Here is a 24,040-nt window from a genome sequence, read left to right on the forward strand (position 1 = left end):
AATGCAAGTAAACTGGCAAAACCTGGCAAAGAGTGAACTGTGAGTGTGTGGTATATAAGTCCCATAGACAGGAAGTGAACACTGCATGACCCGGAAATGTCAATATTCAGACGAGGGTTCCCACTGGTGGCGAAGAGGGGAATGTGCACCGCATGCCATTACATTTATATTAGGTTTGTCTTACCTGCATCTTGCCCTGTTGTAATTCTAGTGCACTTTTAAGTTCATCATGTAAATGTGTAATTAAGATTCTGGGCCTTTAGCAGGAAAAGTAATTGGATTGCTTTATGTGAATGCAGTTTATATGAATGCAGTTGTAATTTACAAACGCATGCCTGCCCCATCCTAACAAAAACCTCAAATTTTTATTTAATTTTATGAGACAACATTCAAACAATATACCTACTGACTTCTAATTCTAGTTCAACTAATTCATCTTTTATTTTGAATCACCTGGTAATTTATAATTTGGTACCTTTGGTAAATTTTCACTTTGATTAACTATATAGGAAAGGCATGGCACAACACATGCAGAGAATACAGAAACAAAAAGCAAGCTATGGTGAAGCTTTTTTCCAAAATGATTAAGCATATTTAATGTTACATGAATTTTACATCATTAGGTCCTTCACAATTGTCTGAATGTTATACACAACATTCCTGTAACTATCTGCTTACTACTTAAGTCACGATTAACTAAGAGCAGTCTGTTGTCTCTGGGCCATGATAATGCTGACGCATCACTACATGAGCAATAACAGGGGCAATGACCATTTTCCACATTTACTACTAATGATCTGCTGTACTCCAGTCAAATAAAACCTCTTATTACAAGCTCTAGTTGTGGTCCAATTACCATAGCAACCATGCATGTGAACTGTGCATGTTAGAACTGAACCAGCTGGCTGCAATTGTGCTGGTTATATGTAGTTTTTGAATGGACTTCATACTGTCTTATCTGTGACAATTAATGTTCCTGTCAAGGATGCACCAACCTCAGCCACGCTACCACGTCCCCAAATAACCCGAGTTCTAGCACTGACACCTGCACCCAATTTCCCAGACACTATTTAACACTCTCACTCGCCAGAGTCAGCGGCGAGTGTTAGAGCGACTTTCCTAGAGTCTGCTCTTCCTGCCTATGTTGGTGTATGTCTATGCGTCTTCAGTTCCGTTGTCCTTGCCTAGTGCTCCATTAATTCCAGTTTCGGTTTATCTTAGTTTATGCTTTTTTTTTTGACTGTGCTTCTCATTAAAGAACTGTTTTCACATACCTGCTTCCTCTCGGTCCTTCTCCTTGGTGCCCACGTTACTGTTCCCTGCTCAGCCTGAATGATAAATGTATTGCTTTAATAGTTTTTCCTTGGGAAGTGTTCACCTATTTAAGAAGGGGGCAATACAGAGACTCTGATGGTGAAGCAGCATTTCCATTTTCTGTGTTTTATTAACTATTCACATCTCCCCTCATCAGGTGGTAAGGGCGCTACACAGTCAGTGCTTTAGCATGTGTTATGAAAGAAGAAGAACAGTGATAGGCTACGTTTGAAACTGAAGAAAGTTTTAAAACAATAAGACAAACTATTGTGACTTATCATATTTTATTACTGACTTCTGTAAATTGATATCGGAAAGTTCTTTTTAACAAACAGAGGTAGAAAAACAGAGATCAAAGATGAGAGTGAGTAATGAAAGATGTCAGGTTACTAGGAATAAGACACGTTATCAAGCTACTATAAGTTCACTCACCATTCTGTAGGTTTGTGGCTGGTTGCAAAATATGCCAAGGCTATACCCTTAACTTTGACATGAACTATGGGGTCATTTCTCACTTAAAGGAAAAAGACATGGGAGTTTAGCAAATTATTTTCTTACCCCATTTTAGTTAAACATTTTTTAATTGCAATTATTAAAGTGAATTGAAAGACTGAATAGTATGTTATAACCTTGCACAGTGCAATATGCAAACAATAAGAGGCTGAAAGCAATTTTAGTCTTAATAAATAAAACCAAACTAATCTTTTGTTGGTTAAACTGTCTAAAACGTTCAGGCTGTCTGACGTGACGTTAGAATTTGGGGGGAAAAAACATTTCACGGTTGATGGTGTTTATTATGTTTGTGAAAGCAGAGTACATACAGAACGTTAGGCATTTAATAAAAGTTTGAGTGATGGGGGCCTGTGTCCCAGTAGAAAATTTTATGCCTAGCAACACCAAGATTAAATAAAGATAAATATTAGTTCTTTCTTTTCCTGTGGTTTTTTCACTGGGTGTAAAAACCTGATGAATTTCTGTAAATAACAGGCTAAAATGCTGGCTGACAGACAGCCCTGTGTTCTCAATCCACAGCAAGTGTTAGGAAGAAATGAGGAAATGTGTAGAACATCACCTGCTCTGTTCATACTTTACGATGGAAGAGTCATTTCAGCACTTTTGAATTCAGGGCTTTTTTTCTAAATCATGTGTATCGTCAGAGAAATCAAGTTCTGATCAAGCCTTTGTGTGTGTGTGTGTGTGTGTGTGTGGGTGTGGGTGTGTGTGTAAAAATGGACAAGATTTTGGTCTTGAATAGGCCTCTTTAAAGATATAATAAATGATTCTTTATTATTATTATTATTATTATTATTATTATTATTATTATTATTATTATTTCATCCCAGTAGTCATTATTTTAGCTTATAGTGTCTGGATCATAATTTGTAAATTCTTGTTTTGTCCTGTTCCTACCTGTATTTTTAACATGAGGATGAATCTGTCTACATTCTCTCTGTGTATCTGTGTCTTGACCCCATATTATGCATTATGACTACAGGTATAAGAAGATCCAAAAATGAAACAACAGCACTAGGTGTGTCTTTCTGTTCAAGATTCTTATTTTCCTTTTTCAAACAGAGAAAACACATTTTGATGTTTTCTCTTAAATCTGTTTATTCTGTAATGTATTTGGAATTTATTACCTGTTTTAATAGTTTGATGCAAATTCTGAACAAACAGAGAAATGAGAAGTGAAAGTGATACTCCTCACCTGGTAGTACACACAGAGGCAGACCGAAGAGTGAAAAGCAGACACACACACACACACACACACAGATTTGCATGAAGAGCTCTGAGACCCAGAATAGATCACCACTTTCAGCAGATGTTCATGGTTCTTCAGCTAAACTCACTCAAGCACAACACACAGCGCTGCACTCGACCTGCTGTTAAAGGTGCTGTTCCAAATCACTGCCAAAGACACTTCACTAATGAAAAAGGAGACCTGCTTTCCACATTGAAGCTTTATTTCAGCAGAGCTACACCACTGACATCACCTCAGACTGCTAAGCATGGTTTAAAGCGTACACTTGAATTCTAGTGGACTTCACATCGGCTCTTTCGGAACGAGGCGACCTGAGTGGTGTCGTGGTGGGAGACGGTACAGCCGAACACCTCAGCCTCTTCCCAGCGTTCTTTGCTGAGGGTCAGGGTGCTGCTGCGGCTGTAGACGCCGTTCTTCTGTTCTTCTGTGCTGGTCAGAACCCCTTCATTTACCTCAGCACCATCCACGGTCCAGCTCAGCAGCGCCCTCTGTGGAGAATAGGCCGAGAGCAGGCAGAGTATCAAGGCCATTTCATTAGAGGGCTGCCGAGAGGAGGGAGGGAGCAGAGACACGGAGGGCTTCACCATCGGACCAGCTGTAGAACACACACACACACACAATTAGATTAATGTTAATGTGAACTCTATCATTTCCATTGTGATAATTAATTAGATTAATGCAAAGCAAAAATTAAATCAAATAAAATCTAACATTTCACATCAAGCTTAAAAATAGTGAAAAAGTGAAAAAAGTGACTTATACAGAATTTTAGAAACAACACAAAAGCCTTAACAGAAACAGCTCTCTGCTCTTCACACGTTTCACTTTTCTCTCTTTAATAGAAAAGACCCATTTCTATATCAAACTTTTAAAGTATTCATTTGCAGTAAATCAGTAAATCAGTTTCACTTAATTAATTTCAATTTTTTGAAGATAACATAATGAATCTATGAACAATTAAACAAATAAGGCACTTACTTTTCACAATGAGTTTGGTTCCTTCACTGAAAGTCGTGCCCAGTGATACATTCCTATGAAGCCATCGAATAAAAACCTCTGTCACACTACCGTGAACACACAAACACAGAGTTAACTAATTGTGGTTATATTTACAGAACACAACTGTATGATTAAAGATTTCTTCATTAGATAGTTAGATCAATAGTTATTCCTATCTCCTGAAGATTTCCAAAAGATGAAACAATTTTTTAAACTTTAAACTTCTCTTTCTAATTCACTTATTTATGCATCTTAGACCTAAAAGTATTTTCCAGAAATTCCCCATCTGACTCCAGAAGTAAAATTCACACAATAACTCTGTAGTAGTGTGAGAATGACAGTAAGATTGTTGGAATGTGGTAAAGGTGTTTCCATACTTAGACGACACTTTGCATTGGCAGCACATGCTTCAGTGCTCTGGGAGTGTTTATAGCGCTGTGACTTTAACACTTCATGACTGAGAGCTGCTGCTACAGCAACTTCACCCACAGCTACCATGACTTTCATCCCCGTCTTCATCTGGACACTGATCCTCTGGACTCAAGGTCAGACACTGCTTCATATTTTATCTCTACAATGATCTGTTCATACTAATACACTTATTGTTTCTATTAGAATATTTCAGTTTCATGCTGCGTTATTGTGTATTTTTCAGAATGCAGAGGTCAAGTCACAGTAACTCAGACTCCTGCAGTGAAATCTGCTCTTCCAGGAGAAACAGTCACCATCAACTGTAGAACTAATCCGGCAGTGTATAATAATAACTACTTACACTGGTATCAGCAGAAACCTGGAGAAGCTCCTAAACTCCTGATTAAGCTCGCAAATCAGCGAGAGTCAGGTATTCCAGCTCGTTTCAGTGGCAGTGGATCTGGATCTGATTTCACTCTGACCATCAGTGGAGTCCAGACTGAAGATGCAGGAGATTACTACTGTCAGAGTTGGCATTCTATCTCTGGCTACTGGATCACACAGTGTTATAGAGTCGTACAAAAACCTCCCTCAGTCAGATTGTAGAGAGACTGAACTGCTGCAGCTGGGAGTGACTGCAGGTGCTGAGTTGGAGGATGTGATACGACACAATGACACTCTGTGGAGGAGAGGAACCACACCACACTAACTCACAACTCACATTAGAAATCACTCAATAATCATCACACCACACTGCACACAGTCCATCATCTTCAGTACATTTGTAGTTTTATACAGTCATGGTGCTTAGTGTCACTTCTGTTCTATCTGACCTACCACACAACTACTCCTAAAGTAATATGGTCACCCTAGTCCTTTGTTGTCTTAGGTAGCTCTGTGTCTTCATCATCACACCACACTGCACACATTCCCTCATATCTACTACTATTGTGATAGTACTACTTACTGTCACAAATGAAATCATCACAGTTTTCTAAATATCAAGTATCTAATTATCAAGTACATTTCTGTTCTATCTCGTCCCCCACACACCAAATCCATATAGACTATCCTGCTCATGAAGACTGCTCAAAAACATGTATGGGCCTTGCAGCAAAATCCTACTGCCCTACCTCCTGAAAACACACAACATTCCTGCCTAATGGTCAGGTTTCCTTTTTTGCTGATATAGTTTTACTAATAATTGCTAGTTTTGTACTGATGTTTGGACACACTGACTCACTGTGGTGTTTGACATTATCTCCAGAGTATCAGAAAATATGAAAGATATAATTCATTCTTATCAAATTCATTCTCATTCTCAAATCTATGCTTAGGGTTAGGTTTAGGGTAACTGTAACAACCATAGACAGGTTTGATTTATGAACGGATAAAGGATGTTAATTTTTGCATATAAAGTTTTCAGCTTATGTCTAGTCTGGGCTAGAAGGACAACAGTCTCAGCTGCATGTCTTCATAGAATTCTGTGTTATTTTTCTAATTAATGTTGTTGGTTCTTCAAAAGTAAACCTAATCCACTTTAAGAATTTTCTAGAAGTAGATAAACAGACACCAAAATATCTTATGTCTTATTTCAGTAAAAGAAGTGTTTTGCTCCTAAAGATGTTTGATGAGTTCAGAAGTTTGAGACGCCACCTCACATCTAGTTATATTACATTTCTATCATGTTTACTCCATCAGTTCACATCAATCAGTTCACTACATTCTGGTTGCAGTGGAGCTCCAACAGTCTCATTCCTGAGTGATGGACTTTCCTGGTTTTGATGTTTCAGGGTTTGGTGGAGTTTGGGGTGGTGTTGATCACTGACACTGTGACCAAATGAATCATTGAGATTTGTTCCCAGAAACAGAAGACTACACTAATCATTTTGATGTTGTGGGAATTCCACTAAGCAAATAAAAATTACATTTAACATTGTTTAAAAAGTTTATATTTTAGTACAGTATGAGTAATTTACAGAGATATAGTCATGATTAAAATGGTTTAATTTCTATAACCACTGTGTCAGTATTTGATTATTTGATGGGGCTTGGAAAATATCATAAGCTTTTGCATAATTTATTTGAAAAGAAAATGCTTTACATCTTCAATCTTCACTCAAACACATTTTCAGTGATTTCTATCAATTCTTTGTTACTTTAAAATACAGGACATATAAAAATTATAAACTCAAAGCTCCCTGTGAAAGTATGGAATAAAATGGCATGGAGAATTATTGTTATTATTATTATTATTATTATTATTATTATTATTATTATTATTTGTTTTTCTCATGAATGATCAGGTTCTACAGCAGATACTGAGACAGATGCATTGGTGATTTGTGTATGATGTGTTTAATCAACAATATAAAGCAAGCGTGTTTACTGATTCAAAAGCTTTTATTAATAATTCAAAGCAGGACATTGCAGTGATCCACACACTTAACACATATTTAGGTGATAATTAAGAAGAAGAGCTGAGTTAAACTGAGGAGTGTGTGAGCTCACATGTTAATAACACAAATGAAATGATGAGAGAGGATGATTTGAGCAGTAAAGGCCACATGTACCACACAGTGAAGCAGTAGAAGGTGAGCTGAGTAAAGTGTGTGTGATCTCACAGCTCTGAGCACTGCTCTGTGTTCACTGTGCTCACCACAGTAGGTTGGTTGTCTTTGGAGGCCTCACAGGTCACCACCTTGTTCCTCCACTGCTCCGGGTGGAGGCTCAGTGTGCTGCTCCAGCTGTAGAGGCCGTCAGCGTTCAGAACGGAGGTGCTGCTGCTTTCCCCCGAGCTCCAGCTGCTGCCATCAACCTTCCAGCTCAACTTCCAGTCCGAGGGGAAGCCCTTGTAGGCCACACACATGAGTGTGACCTTCTCCTGCTGCAGCTCCACACTGGAGGGGGGCAGCACCGTCACACTGGGCTGGGTGACACCTACACACACACACAGAGGTGAGACAGGAATGGACAGCTGTCAGTCACTCAGGCTTTGTTTCAGCTCACTGTGTGTGTTTCACTTCCCTTTATATCTTACAGAGCAGAACTGAGATCAGTGGAGCATCACAAACGTTTCACATTCAATTCTAATACTTTTACATCTTACAGCTATAATGATTTATATTATTGTGAACATTTGTACATCAAGTTCAATTTTAACTGTACTTTACCTTCAATAATATGAAATATTAATAATATTTATAATGTGATTAAACAGCATTTAATTAAAACATATTTATAATTTAAATAAATACATTCTAGCCTTCAGGACATCTGTTCATAAAGTCAGAGTCTCTGAGATATTAAATGTAGTTAGAATTATTCAGTGAAACACTGTTACAGTAATTTGCACAATGAATAATATGTGTTTAGGGCGTAAATGTAATGTCAATTAAAGTGAACTATTCTAGTCAGATACCTTTTGTGAAACCTCTAAAATATCAGAAAACCATAAATCTGAACACACTCCATTTCAGTAATTAGTAAACAGGTTACTTACGGCCCACAGACAGTTTGGTTCCTCCACCAAAAGTTGCGCACAGTGATACATTCCTATGAAGCCGTCATACAAAAACTTCTGTCACACTACAGTGAATACACACACACACACACACACACACGGACAAACACACATGCACTAAGTTCATTTGTGGTTATATTAATAGAACACAACTGAAAGATTTTTATTTGTCACTCTGCAGTTTATTGATAAGTGATGGATTAATGATGAGATTCATCTCTACAGTCAGAAACACAATATACATGACACATAAATATACTAAAGAATAACTTTTTAATGCTGGTCTCTTCTACATCTCCTCTGTAGTCCATCTGAACCCTCATGGAATGAAAGAGAAATCTGTCATAAACAATTAAGCTTCTCTTTCCAGTTCACTTATTTATGTTTCTCAGACCTAAAAGTATTTTCCGGAAAATCTTGATCTGACTCTAGAAGCAAAATTTACACAATAACTCTGTAGTAGTGTGAGAATGACAGTAAGATTGTTGGAATGTGGTAAAGGTGTTTCCCTACTTAGAGGACACTTTGCATTGGCAGCACATGCTTCAGTGCTCTGGGAGTGTTTATAGCACTGTGACTTTAACACTTCATGACTGAGAGCTGCTGCTACAGCAACTTCACCCACAGCTACCATGACTTTGATCCCCGTCTTCATCTGGACACTGATCCTCTGGACTCAAGGTCAGACACTGCTTCATATTTTATCTCTACAATGATCTGTTCATACTAATACACTTATTGTTTCTATTAGAATATTTCAGTTTCATGCTGCGTTATTGTGTATTTTTCAGAATGCAGAGGTCAAGTCACAGTAACTCAGACTCCTGCAGTGAAATCTGCTCTTCCAGGAGAAACAGTCACCATCAACTGTAGAACCAGTCAGGCATTGTATAGTAATAACCACTTACACTGGTATCAGCAGAAACCTGGTGAAGCTCCTAAACTCCTGATTAAGTTAATAAATCAGCGAGAGTCAGGTATTCCAGCTCATTTCAGTGGCAGTGGATCTGGATCTGATTTCACTCTGACCATCAGTGGAGTCCAGGCTGAAGATGCAGGAGATTACTACTGTCAGAGTTGGCATTTAATCAATACTATCTGGTACTCACACAGTGTTATAGAGTCGTACAAAAACCTCTGTATGTCAGATTGTAGAGAGACTGAACTGCTGCAGCTGGGAGTGACTGCAGGTGCTGAGTTGAAGGATGTGATACAAGACAATGACACTCTGTGGAGGAGAGGAACCACATCACACTAACTCACAACTCACATTAAAACTTGCTCAACAGTCATCACACCACACTGCACACAGTCAATCACATCCAACAGTTAAACAAATAGTTCTGCAGTTTTCTAGACTGTTGTTCTATTTGTCATAACTCAAACTGGATCATTTCCCATTTTTACAGTCTCTATCTTTAATCCTAACCTCAGTACATTCTATGATTCTGACCCAGAATCAATTGCTGTTATTAATCTGGTCTCAGGCTCAGTCTCTGTGTCTATCTTGTGCCTGTTTCAGGTTACACTCTGGTCAACTTGGAGATGTCCAAGATGGCGGCGCAGCAGTAGCACGCAGAGGCCACTCTGGACCAAAAATGGTGCTATTGTCCCGAAATAGCCTGACTTTAACGGCATATGGACACCAGATACAACGGTGTTCATGTGTACAACCGCCAGACACTACTGGATTATGGGAATCATGCACCAGAAAACATGCACAATGACCTACGGAGAAAGCTTCGTGATCTTGGCTTGCTGCGGAGACCAGGTCCCAAGCCCTCGGCGTTGTCTGATGCCGGTGGCCGGGAGAAGAGTTGACGGAAGCAGTGCACGAGAAAGTGGAAGTGCGGAAATAGGGCAGGTGTCCGTGCTAGGTTATAAACAAACCCTAGCCAGCCGGCACTCCCCTCCATACTTCTATCAAATGTCTGCTCCCTGGACAATTAACTGGACTACATCCGACTCCAGCGAACTACACGGCGTGAGTACAGAGACTGCTGTGTCTTTGTTTTTATGGAGACGTGGCTCAGCGACAGAGTTCTGGACGCTGCCATTCAGCTAGCCAGGCTAACTGTGTTTCATGCTGACAGGAATGCAGCTCTGTGCAGTAAGACTCGCGGTGGTGGTGTGTGTGTTTACATCAACATGGAATGGTGTAAAGACTCTCTACTTGTCTCTAGTTACTGTTCATCGCTAGTGGAGTTTGTGACTGTTAGATGCAGACCTTTTTATTAACCCCGGGAATTCACCACTACTTTCATTATCGGAGTGTACATTCCACCCAGTGCTATTGCTAAGGAACTCTACGGAGTGAACTCTACGGAGCTATTAGCGAGCTGCAGAATGCTCACCCTGATGGACTGTTTATCATTGCCGGAGATTTCAATCATGCAAATCTCAGAACAGTGCTCCCTAAATTCCATCAGCATGTGGACTTTGCTACGAGAGGGGCGAACACGCTGGATGTTGTTTACACACCTCAGCTACTCAGACGACATCTCTGTTATGTTGATTCCAGTATACAGACCACTCGTCAGATGCTCTAAACCGGTTCTGGAACAGGTTAAAACCTGGCCAGCAGGAGCCATCTCTGCTCTTCAGGACTGTTTTGAGTGCACTGACTCGGACATGTTTAGGGAGGCTGCAACCAACAGTGATTCTATTGACTTGGAGGAGTACACGGCATCAGTGACAGGCTACATTTGGAAGTGCATCGAGGACATGACTGTCTCCAAGTCCATCACCACATGCTCCAACCAGAAGCTGTGGATGACCGCAAAGGTGTGTGCACTGCTAAGATCCAGAGATGGAGAAAAGGACGCCCTAAGAACAGTGCGGGCTAGACTGTCTCAAGCCATTATAGAGGCAAAGCGTGCACACTCCCAGAGAATTCACAGCCACTTCCAGAACAGCAGCGACACTCGGTGCATGTGGCAAGGCATCCAGTCCATCACCAACTACAGGCCAGCTCCACCTGCCTGTGACAGTGATGCCTCCCTTCAAGATATGCTGAACAGCTTCTACGCTCGGTTTGAGGCACGTAATGACATGACAGCAAGGAAGACCATCCCTTCTTCAGAGGATGAGGTGCTCTGTCTCACCATGGCTGACTTGAAGAAAACTCTACGTAGAGTTAACCCACGGAAAGCTGCTGGACCATACAACATTCCTGGCAGAGTGCTCAGGGAATGTGCAGAACAGCTAGTAGATGTCTTCACGGACATCTTCAACATCTCCCTGAGCAGTGCCGTCATCTCAACGTGCCTAAAGTCGACCACCATCATCCCCGTTCCGAAGAAGTCTCCAGTGTCCTGTCTTAACGACTACCATCACGTTGCACTCACACCCATCATCATGAAGTACATTGAGACTCATCATGAGAAACATTAAGAACCTGTTGCCATCTTCTCTTGACCCCATGCAGTTTGCGTATCGTCCAAACCGCTCCACAGACAATGCCATCACCACAGCCCTCCATCTGGCCCTCACACACCTGGACAATAAAGACACTTACCTATGAATGCTGTTCATTGACTTCAGTTCAGCATTCAATACAATCATTCCTCAGCACCTGATCGAGAATCTGAGTCTGCTGGACATCAACACCTCCCTCTGCAACTGGATCCTGGATTTCCTGACTGGGAGACCTCAGTCAGTCCGGATCAGGAACAGCATCTCCAGCACCACCACACTGAGCACTGGAGCTCCTCAGGGCTGTGTGCTCAGTCCACTGCTGTTCACTCTGCTGACTCACGACTGTGCAGCAATGCACAGCTCCAACCACATCATCAAGTTTGCTGATGACACAACCGTGGTGGGTCTCATCAGCAAGAACGATGAGTCAGCATACAGAGAGGAGGTGCAACAACTAGCAACCTGTCTCTGAACGTCGACAAGACTAAAGAGATGGTGGTTGACTTCAGGAGACCAAAGAGTGACCATTCTCCACTGAACATTGATGGGTCCATCGTGGAGATTGTCAAGAGTACCAAATCACCAGAAAGGCCCAGCGGCATCTCTACTTCCTGTGAAGGCTGAGGAAAGCTCATCTTCCACCTCCCATCCTGAACACCTTCTACAGAGGGACCATCAAGAGCATCCTGAGCAGCTGCATCACTGCCTGGTCTGGGAATTTCACCGTCTCGGATCGCAAGACCCTTCAGCGGACAGCTGAGCAGATCATCGGAGTCTCTCTTCCCTCTATTACAGACATTTACTCCACACGCTGCATCCACAAAGCTAACAGCATTGTGGGTGATCCCACACACCCCTCACACACACTTTTCACCATTCTGCCATCCGGAAAGAGGTACCGAAGCATTCGGACCCATACAACCAGACTGTTAAACAGTTTCTTCCCTCAGGCAATCAGGTATCTCAACAGAGAACTGATCTGAACTGGTCACACACACACATCCAACATCTAACCTCAACAGGAGAACTGAACTGTGCTGGACATGACCTCACATACACATACATAACACGCATGCACAAAAGCTGAGAACTGTGTTCCAAGAAGAACTGAACTATGCTGGGCACACACACACACACACTAAATTGTCCTGTTTGCACACACGTCACTTTACATTTCACTTTACATTTTTTATATTAATCCTGTTTACATGTGTCACTTTAATATTTGCATTCGCTGTATACACTGTTCTTTGCACAAAATGTCAATTTCTTATTTGCACTCACTGTATACACTGCTATCTGCACAAAAGTCAGTCTATATGTTGTTTGTCTGCACTGTCTTGTCATCCTGTGCACTTCTGTTGTATGTCTAGTTTATTTATTGCACCTTAAGTATAGTTTAGTTTTTATTGCACCTTAAGTATAGTTTAGTCTTTATCTCTATGTTTATCTCTATGTTTGTCTGCATCACTGTACTTTGTCTTTGTTATGTGTAGCACCTCTGGTCTAGGAGGAACGTTGTTTCACTTTAATGTGTACTGCATCTGCTATATATGGTTGAAGTGACAATAAAGCTTCTTTGACTTTTGACTTTTTTTTTTTGGTCCTGCTCTGGATTCTGACTCAGTCACTGGTGTAACTCTTCTTGTCCGCAGACCCTTTCTCAGTGTTTCTGTATAAACCTGGTGTTCATTCTCTTTATTTCCTGGTGCAGACTGAGACCTGGTTTCCTACAGTGGATTCAGGGACCATGTGTGTGTCAAACCCTCACACACCTCTTGTAATGTCTCGGTTTAAACAATTCCATTCTTTTAATGTTGTTTCTGTTGAAAAATAATCTAATCCATCTGTCATCCTCCTGAGTCCCAAGACCTCCTCACTTCCTCTAATTTTAGACTGAAACCTCCCTTCAGACAGGCTTCCAGTCCTCCTGCCTGCTCTCCCTCTCTTGAACTCCTTTAACTTGACCATCAACAGCTTCATTCTAACACACAATGGTATACAAGTTCTGGACCTGGTCTTCATCCATCCCTGTGGGTAATCCTTTCAGCCCTTAGAAAAATGGTCAATGACTGCCAGAATTGTGGTGAAACCATGAGAATTTGGCAGATCAGTTATGAAGTCTACCACAAGGTGAGACCATGGGCATTGAGGAACTGGCAGGGGTTCAAGTGGGCCTTTGTGAAGGTGGTGTGGTGTTCTTGACTGGGCACATACCTGGCATGCTTGGACAAAGTTTCTGATGTCTGAAATAAGTGTGGTCCACCAAAAGGCATTTTGAACTAATAAGGTGGTATGTCTTATTTCTAGGTGTCCTGAACTGGGGGCGCTGTGGGCCCACTGTATGGTTCTGGTTTGCAGAGGTTGAGGCACATATTGCTTTAAAGGGGGACACTCTGTTGGAGCTGGTTCTGCTTGTAACCCCCTCTGGATATCCTCCATCAAGTATCAGTGGATGGGGGCAATGACCAGTAATGGTGGAAGTATAGGTTCTAAGCTTATGACCTGGTTAAGTGGGTCATGTCTTTTGGAGAGGGTGTCAGCTTTGGAGTTCTTGGAACCTGGTCAATATGTGCCAGTGTAATTGAACCTGGTGAAGAAAAGAGCCTATCTAGCCTGGCAGGGGTTCACCTTTTTAGCCTCCTTGATGTACTAAGGGTTTCTTAAGGTCTGTTTTTACTTGGAATGGGCACCTCACCCCCTCAAGCCAGTGTCTCCATTCTTCCAGAGCCACCTTGATCAATAACAGTTCTTTGTTACACATACTATGGTTCACTTCTGCTGGGATTAGTTTCCAGCAAAAATAGGCACACAGGTATAGCTTAGTTTGATGCATCTACCTCCATGGGATATTAGGGTCAGGGTGTTTGAATATGGGAGCTGTTGTAAAACTTGTCTGAAAATTCTCGAAAGCCCTTTGTGCAGCGTTGCTCCAGATGAGCTTCAATTGTTTTACCCCTCAAGACTGAGGTGAGGGGGGCAGCCACCATGCTATAGTCTCTGATGAATCATCTGTAGAAATTTGTAAATCCCAGAAATCTCTGCAGGTCTTTAATGGTCATGGGTTTGGGCCATTCCATGACTGCTGTGACTTTGGATTGGTCCATAGTGACCCTTTGTGTGCGGATGATATATCCAAAGAATGAAATTGTCATGCAGTGAAATTCACATTTCTCCACTTTTGCAGACAGGTTGTGACTTAGTAACCAGAGAAGGATAGTCCGAACATGGTGTATGTGCTGTTTCTGGGTTTGAGAGTAAATGAGAATGCCATCTATGTATACAATCACACTAGTGAAGCAGCTCTTGAAAAATCTATATAATCATTTGGAAAACTTCTGAGGCATTATGGCATATGGCATAACTAAATAATCATAACACAAACTGGTGTTAATAAACACTGTCTTCCACTTTTTCCCTTCTCTGATTCTAATGAGAATGTAAGTGCTCCTGAGGTCAAGCTTGGTAAAAATCCTGGCTTCTTCAAGATCTTCCAAGCTGTTCTGAACCAGTGGCCTGTGATAGGGGTGTTTCACTGTAGCATTTAAGCCACAAAAATTGATGTAGGGTCAAAATCCCCTGTCTTTCTTTTCTACAAAAAAGAAACCAACAGCAGCCGGAGAGCTCGAATGGCATATGAGTCTGTTTGCCAAGGCTTCTTCAAGATATTCCTCCATGGCCTGAGTCTCTGGGATGGAAAGTGGGTATGCCTGGCTCTTATGAGGTGAGAAGTTAGGCAGCAGGTCTATGGTGCAATCCCAGGGCATGTGAGGACATAACTTGGTGGCCTGCTCTTTACTAAATACCTTCAACAGATCATTGTATTCAGTGGGGATACTCATACTTTCTTGGACATCAGGACTTTTAATGGAGGTAATAAAGCATGGCAGTGATAAGTTTCTCACTAAACATTGTTTTTTACACTCAGGGGACCAGTGGAGGAGTTTCTTCATTTGACATGAGATGTGAGGGTCATAGAGATCTGGCTAGGAGTTTCCTAAAATCACTGGGTTTTGTGGAGAGGAAATGACAAATAGACTAATGGTATCTGTATGAAATAATTGTCACTTGACATCTTATTAGAAGAGTTTGTGTGTGATGTACAGTAGCCATCCCCAATGGGTTGTCTATGGTTGTGATTCTGTGATTCTGTGAGGGCACAAGGCACAGTAGGAATGTTTATTTCAGCGGGAGGAAATGAAGTTCCCAGACACGCCCGAGTCAAACAGCACACTGGCGGAGTAGGAATGGGAACCAAATATTAGTGTGGCATTATGATACCGTGGATTAGTCAGAACTGAGCTGAGGTGGATGGTACTCACTGCTGGGCATGGAGGATGGACTGGGTGGGATGGAGTGACCTGACTCTTAGCAGTATAAACTGAGTCCACACTGGAGACGCCACTGACGTTAGCCCGTGGACAGATGGTACTCATCCATCTGCATGGCCTCTGGTGCGGAGAAATCCTCGTGGGGTGAGGTATTGGACCTGTTGTTCCCCTCCACATCGACCGTGGCAAGATGTTGAGACACACTTTGCGCCTTCAGCATGATGGACTCCAGGTCAGCAGAGTCGTCATAAATTGCCATCTGCCGTCAGATCTCGGCAACCCCCGTAAACCCCGTAGATCCCGTAAACCCCACCGGTATGCCGCAAGTAGCGCCACCTGATTCCAGCAACTAGAGGCTGCAGGCGTGTGGAAGTGCAGCATATACTTGCGGACGGTGTTCTTGGCTTGCCGTAGGTTAAACAGCTCATCATGGACCGAGAGGGCGGAAGCGCTTGTGCCGAAGACCGCCTTGAAGTGGGTCAGGAAGCCATCCAGGGAGGTGAGTGCTGGGCTCTCGGATGTCCACAATGCCTCTGCTCAGTGTCAAGCCTCACCAAACAGTAGCGATAGTATAAAGGTGATCTTCGCGCGGTCATTGGGGAACTATTGCATAATGAACCCTGGACATTCCGATACCTCACCCGAGTATAGCGCTGGTTTGGCCACGGGACAGGCCGGTGGAGCTGCCATGGACAGTAATATTTTCCATAGCGAGGCCACCAGTTCCGCGATCGGGTTGGGTGCATGAGGCGGTTCGGCTGGCGGCTGCTGTGGATCTGGTGTGGGAGGTGCGCTGGCGTGCGGGGCTTGCATTTTATCAGTAAGTTGTGGGTTTTCCTTTCTTTCTTCTTAATGGGCAAGTATTCTGTCACAGCACACTCAAGAGGCAGAGAGCAAGTCGAATGCTATATTTATTCAACAAAGGCAGGCAGAAGGCAAAACGTGAGCGCTTTAAATAGGCACCGTGGAACTGAGTGCAGGTGGCGCAATTAAAAGTCCGGTGATTGGGAGCGAGGGGGAGCGACATGCCCGTGACAATTACATTATGATATTATTATTATTATTATTATTATTATTATTATTATTATTATTATATTATAGAAATTATATTATTATAATATTATATTATTTTATTATATTATATGTACAATATATAATATAGTGTGTATAATATATTGTATTATATTATTATTATTTATTATGTCTATATTATGTTTATATTATATACACACTTTTTATATATATATATATATATATATATATATATATATATATATATATATATATATATATATATATATATATATATATTTTTTTTTTTTTTTTATGTATACACATATATTTGTTTGTATTTGTATTATGTATATCCAATACACAAACAGCTTTACATAACTATTGGTGTTTTTCGTATTTATCAATTTATCATGTCTTTAATTTCTACTTAGTAAGACTACTAAGTTTTTATTCTTCCTATTTTTCCATATATATATTTATTACCTATATCCCTATACTTTTCTGGTCCACACACTTTACTTTATATTTTTCTTCAAATGTAGGACAGTCGTAATAAGCATTTCACTACATGTCATATTGTGTATGATTTTGTATGTGACGAATAAAATTTGAATTTGAGTCCTTTTCTTAAAACAGATGGTAGTACAGTATCATCCCAACCACTCTGGGCTACCAGTGTTTGGAATTGGACAGCATAATCAGACACTGTGTTAGTTCCTTGGCTTAGCTCTAGAAGTTGTGACCCCATGTCCATTTTATAAGAAATCAGAGCATACAAATCCAAATCATGAAAAAAACAAAAAAATCATGAAAAAAAACACATTTAATTCTAGTTCAACTCATTCACCTTTTATTTTGAATAATTTGGTACCTTATTAAATTTTCACTTTTATTAACTACATCCATATTCAGGATGTATGATAATGATGCCAGACGCATCACTACATGAGCAATAACAGGGGCAATGACTAGACTCATTTTCCACATTTTGTAATGATCTGCTGTACTCCAGTAAAATAAAACCTCTTATTACAAGCTCTAGTTGTGGTCCAATTACCATAGCAACCACGCATCTGTGCATATTAGAACTGAAGCACTCTACACACAACCAGCTGGTTGCAGTTGTTGCGGTTACAAGTAGTTTTCGAATGCGAATTTATAAGGTCTTATCTGTGACAATTAATGTTCCCAGCTCCGTGTTCTGTGTTTTGTGGGTGCTACACAGTCAGTGCATCAGCATGTGTTATGAAAGAAGAAGAACAGTGATAGGCTACGTTTGAAACTAAAGAAAGTTTTAAAACAATATGACAAACTATTGTGACTATATTGTGTATCATGTTTTATTACTGACTTCTGTAAATTGATATCCGAAAGTTCTTTTTAACAAACAGAGGTAGAAAAACAGAGATCAAAGATGAGAGTGAGTAATGAAAGATGTCAGGTTACTGGGAATAAGACACGTTATCAAGCTACCATAAGTTCACTCACCATTCTGTAGGTTTGTGGCTGGTTGTATGCCTAGGTTATACCCATAACTTTGACACCTATGGGGTCATTCTTTACTTAAAGGAAAAAGACATGGGAGTTATGGAAATGACAATTATTAAAGTTAATTGAAAGACTGAATAGTATGTTATAACCTTGCACAGTGCAATACGCAAACACTAAGAGGCTGAAAGCAATTCTAGTCTTAATGAATAAAAGCAAACTAATCCTTTTTTGGTTAAACTGTCTAAAGGTTTGAGTGATGGGGGCCTGTGTCCCAGTAGAACATTTTATGCCTAGCAACACCCCTGAGCAAGATTAAATAAAGATAAATATTAGTTCTTTCTTTTCCTGTGGTTTTTATTCACTGGGTGTAAAAACCCCATTATTTTCTCTAAATAATTAGGAAGAGATGAGGAAATGTGTAGAACATCACCTGCTCTGTTCATACTTTACGATGGAAGAGTCATTTTAGTACTTTTGAATTCAGGGCTTTTTTTCTAGATCATGTGTTTCGTCAGAGAAATCAAGCTCCGATCAAGCCAGATATGACTGTGTGTGTGTGTGTGTGGGAGATTTTGATCTTGAATAGGCCTCATTACAGATATATATGATTCTTTTATTCTTTTTTATTACCTCATCCCAGTAGTTCTTATTTTAGATTCTAGTTTCTGGATTATAAATTCTTGTTTTGTCCTGACCCCTATTGTGCATTATGACTACAAGTACTAGATGATCCAAAAATGAAAAAAAAAAAAAACACTAGGTGTGTCTTTCTGTTCCAGATTCTTATTTTCCTTTACAAACAGAGAAAACACATTTTTGTTGTTTTCTCTTAAATCTGTTAGTTTGATGCAAATTCCAACCAATCAGAGAAATAAGAAGTGAAAGTGATACTCCTCACCTGGTAGTACACACAGAGGCAGACCGAAGAGTGAAAAGCAGACACACACACACACACACACACAGATTTGCATGAAGAGCTCTGAGACCCAGAATAGATCACCACTTTCAGCAGATGTTCATGGTTCTTCAGCTAAACTCACTCAAGCACAACACACAGCGCTGCACTCGACCTGCTGTTAAAGGTGCTGTTCCAAATCTCTGCCAAAGACACTTCACTAATGAAAAAGGAGACCTGCTTTCCACATTGAAGCTTTATTTCAGCAGAGCTACACCACTGACATCACCTCAGACTGCTAAGCATGGTTTAAAGCGTACACTTGAATTCTAGTGGACTTCACAGCGGCTCTTTCGGAACGAGGCGACATGAGTGGTGTCATGGTGGGAGACGATACAGCTGAACACTTCTGCGTCCTCCCAGCGTTCTTTGCTGAGGGTCAGGGTGCTGCTTCGGCTGTAGACGCCGTTCTTCTGTTCTTCTATGCTGGTCAGAACCCCTTCATTTACCTCAGCACCATCCACGGTCCAGCTCAGCAGCGCCCTCTGTGGAGAATAGGCCGAGAGCAGGCAGAGTATCAAGGCCGTTTCATTAGAGTGCTGCAGAGAGGAGGGAGGGATCAGAGACACGGAGGGCTTCACCACTGGACCAGCTGTAGAACACACACAGACACACACACACACACACACACACACAATTAGATTAATGTTAATGTGAACTCTATCATACTGAATATGGTGATATTTGGTCCTTCAGTTTAACAGCTGTAGAGCAGATGCAGTAGTTTATCTGCACATTGTACAACAGGACACAATTCTTATTAAAGTCATATTTGTTTAATATTTGAGATTTAATGCGAAATCAACAATAAACCATTATTGTTTATGCTGTTACACAAATTTTCATTGTGATGAATTACAGTAATGCAAAACAAAATTTAATCAAATAAAATCTAATGTTTCACATGAAATTTAAAAAGAGATGAAAAGACAGAATTTTTAAAATGACACAAAAGCAAAACTTCCATAGAAGCCGCTCTCTCTTCTTTACATCACATTTCTTTTTACAGAAAATATCTATTTCTTTATATAAATGTAACATTAGTATCTTGTAGTAATTTTGATTTCACTGAATTTTATAAATGAAGTGATACATCTTTGAGCCTTTGGAAAAAAGGTACTTACTTTTTATAATGAGTTTGGTTCCTCCACCAAAAGTGATTCACAGTGATACATTCCTATGAAGCTGTCGTACAAAAACCTCTGTCACACTACAGTGAACACACACACACATACACACACACACACACACACAGTTCAGTAGTTCTGCTACAGAACACAACTGTATGAATAAAAGTCTTGACTGGAGTTGAAATCACAATGAATGTCAGAAGATGGACAGCTGCTAGGATGAAAGATTCTCCAATCTACTGAGAATTTCTAAGAAATAAAAGAAATCTATCAAGTTTAAACAATTGATCAAGTTTGACCTTTAATTCATTTATTAATGTATGTTAATGTATTTTCCAGACATTTTTAATTTGACTCCAGAAGAAAAACACACAATATCTCTGTAGTAGTGTGAGAATGACAGTAAGATTGGGGGAATGTGGTAAAGGTGTTTCCATACTTAGAGGACACTTTGCATTGGCAGCACATGCTTCAGTGCTCTGGGAGTGTTTATAGCGCTGTGACTTTAACACTTCATGACTGAGAGCTGCTGCTACAGCAACTTCACCCACAGCTACCATGACTTTGATCCCCATCTTCATCTGGACACTGATCCTCTGGACTCAAGGTCAGACACTGCTTCATATTTTATCTCTACAATGATCTGTTCATACTAATACACTTATTGTTTCTATTAGAATATTTCAGTTTCATGCTGCTTTATTGTGTATTTTTCAGAATGCAGAGGTCAAGTCACAGTAACTCAGACTCCTGCAGTGAAATCTGCTCTTCCAGGAGAAACAGTCACCATCAACTGTAGAACCAGTCAGGCAGTCTCTAGAGACTCAAACGGTGACTGGCTACACTGGTATCAGCAGAAACCTGGAGAAGCTCCTAAACTCCTGATTAAGTTCGCAAATCAGCGACAGTCAGGTATTCCAGCTCGTTTCAGTGGCAGTGGATCTGGATCTGATTTCACTCTGACCATCAGTGGAGTCCAGACTGAAGATGCAGGAGATTACTACTGTCAGAGTTACCATTCCATTTCTGGCTACTGGTTCACACAGTGTTATAGAGTCATACAAAAACCTCCCTCAGTCAGATTGTAGAGAGACTGAACTGCTGCAGCTGGGAGTGACTGCAGGTGCTGAGATGGACGATGTGGTACTGCACAATGACACTATGAGACACACTCCTGACACATACACACCTAATAATCAATTTTACATAAGTTATGGAGTTAATAGAGACTTATTGTGTATAAGTACAGAGGACTAATAATTAATGTATACTCTGGCATTAAGAGTAAAAACACAGGGTGACATGTCAGCATTGAGGCAGGTCTAGTAGGTTTGAACTATTTCTCCATATATTCAGATACATTTCCCTAAACTGCATTAAACTGCAATTAATTTACACTAAAAACTAATCTACATTTAAGGTAGATGGACATTTAGAGACATTTTATGCATTAAAACTATATTAAAAAAACTATATATTAAAACTAAAATTATATAATTTTAATATAATTCCAGTGCATATACCGTAAATATCGAAAGTTTTCAGACCCTTTTACACATCACACTCTCATCAGTCTACATAAAATACTCCATAATTGTTGTTGTTTTTTCGGCTGCTCCCAGTTTGGGGTCACCACAGTGGATCATTTGGTCTGCATGTTTTGATTTGGTACAGGTTTTACACCGGATGCCCTTCCTGAAGCAACCCTCCCATGTTATCCAGGCTTGGGGCCGGCATTGAGAGTTAACTCTTCAGTGGCTGGGTTACGTCTCTGCCCTGGGATTCGAACCCGGGCCCAGCAAAGAGAGCACGGTAGCCTGCCACTGGACCACCAGGAGGCTATAAAATACTCCACAATTATGAAGCATAAAACCGGTTAATGAAATATTTTAAAATACAAGATAAGATACAAGATTTCTGCAGCACTGAAAGTACCAAAGTGTGTGTGTGTGTGTGTGTGTAGGTCTCATCCAGCCCAGTGAGACAGTGCCGTATTTTTTTGTAAATAATTTTGGCAGCTATACTGATACTTGCAAACTAATATTTATTTTTCATCCCACTACAATATATTGGCTTACTTAATGTATAGCTATTAAGTCCATTTCAGGCTTTAACGCTACAAAATATAGAAAAGATCAAGGCGGGGTGAAAATTTGAACAATCCACTGCACTGTATCATGCTTCAAGCGCCAAAAAAGGCTCCGACCCTGTAATTAAAAAGCAATGAAATAAAAAGCACAAGTTGCACAGCAAGTAACGGTAAACAAAAAAGAAGTTCTGAGAACATTTATGAAAATCCAGATGAACTGAAAATATTATATGTAGCCTTACATATTATATTACAAAAGTCCTGCTCTGTCTCATGACCATTTTCTGATAATAGAACACTATTTGCATTAATATTAACTCTAATTAAGTTTATATTTTAATTAGTTCCTTGCTTTAACATTTAGCAATTAGTTGCACATACTATTTATTTGTTACCTGAGTATTAATTTTTTATTTATTTATTTATTCCAATCTGTTATTGTGATATTGTAATATAACACCATGAATTTGTATTTCCTTAATAGGTTCACTGCACTTTACTGTATCAGCTTTGATATTTATAACTGAATGAGTACACCATCATCTCTAGTCGGTGAGTCAAATATGCCTCACAGCTTCTCAGTGGTTTTGGCATATTAACCAGATTAGCAAACACTAGCAATAATAAATTATCTTAAATTCTAGCAACACTGCCAGGTACAGTGCTAAGCAACCAGATTGTACAAATTTATTTTTATGCACGTTATGTTAGCTAAAAGCACATAATTCTAGCTTAGATTATCTAGGCTGATATCTCTTATCTTAGGGACAGTGGTAGCTCAGTGGTTAAGCCATTGGATTACTGCTGAGAAGGTTGTTCGCTCAAAATCCAGCACTGCCAAGCTGCTATTGTTGGGCCCTTGATCAAGGTGTAACGTAGCGTCAGACGTAGGGGTATTAGAATCCATACGCGGATGATGTAAAGGGCCAAAGGCTAAGATCTTGGTCGAGGTCACAGAAAAGATAGAGTCGAAAACCAGAAAGCAATGAAGAGAAAGTCAAAACCAAAACGCTAGTCCAAGAAACGAAGTCAGAAGAAAAACGAGCAAGGTCATACACGAGGAAATGAGACTATAGATAAATCAAGGCTTGGCAGGTAACACAAAGGAAACAATGCTTCGCAATGAAACTAGGATAGCGTGCGGTTTATATAAGTCATAGAACCGGAAGTGAACAGAAACAGTTAATATTCGGGCGACGGCTCCCTCTGGCGTTCAGGCCTCGTGACACAAGGTCCTACTGCCCAATTGTATAAATATAAGCTGCTGGCTAAGGGCATTTGCAAAATATACAATTTTTTTTAACATAGTTCACATGAGTTAATGGATATAACAACCAGGAGTGGCATTTTAACATCTAGATACCTTCTTGGAAAAAGCTACTTGTCCCTTTGGAACCTTGATAGTAAATGTGGATCTTGGTGGTTATCCAGTTTACATACAACAGGGTTATACTCATAACCGTACATTTTATTTTATCCTCCAAACCAACAGTGGCAGTGTTTCAACACCTGGCTAACCTTTATACCACAGCGTCATAAAGAACTGACTTCAGATAGACTAGAAGGGTGCATCAATATGACACTTTCACTCAGTTTTTAGAAAT

At 40.3% G+C, this 24,040-nt stretch overlaps 4 gene segments (V, D, J or C); 2 read left to right on the plus strand and 2 right to left on the minus strand.

Moving 5' to 3' along the window:
- Positions 1-3,161: 3,161 nt before the first annotated feature.
- On the minus strand, positions 3,162-4,327 carry LOC131365148 (immunoglobulin kappa constant-like). The segment is given in 2 exon segments: positions 3,162-3,671; positions 4,055-4,327. A coding segment is annotated over 1 exon segment (315 nt).
- An 82-nt stretch (positions 4,328-4,409) lies between these two features.
- LOC131364604 (probable non-functional immunoglobulin kappa variable 6D-41) lies at positions 4,410-5,092 on the plus strand. The segment is given in 3 exon segments: positions 4,410-4,434; positions 4,552-4,620; positions 4,731-5,092. Coding segments are annotated over 3 exon segments (456 nt in total).
- A 1,918-nt stretch (positions 5,093-7,010) lies between these two features.
- LOC131364605 (immunoglobulin lambda constant 6-like) lies at positions 7,011-8,551 on the minus strand. The segment is given in 3 exon segments: positions 7,011-7,426; positions 7,989-8,041; positions 8,523-8,551. Coding segments are annotated over 3 exon segments (402 nt in total).
- A 12,329-nt stretch (positions 8,552-20,880) lies between these two features.
- LOC131364494 (probable non-functional immunoglobulin kappa variable 6D-41) lies at positions 20,881-23,775 on the plus strand. The segment is given in 2 exon segments: positions 20,881-20,954; positions 21,065-23,775. Coding segments are annotated over 2 exon segments (420 nt in total).
- The last annotated feature ends 265 nt before the right edge of the window (positions 23,776-24,040 follow it).

This window comes from Hemibagrus wyckioides, linkage group LG14 (genome assembly GCF_019097595.1).
Source record: "Hemibagrus wyckioides isolate EC202008001 linkage group LG14, SWU_Hwy_1.0, whole genome shotgun sequence".
Lineage (NCBI taxonomy): Eukaryota > Metazoa > Chordata > Actinopteri > Siluriformes > Bagridae > Hemibagrus > Hemibagrus wyckioides.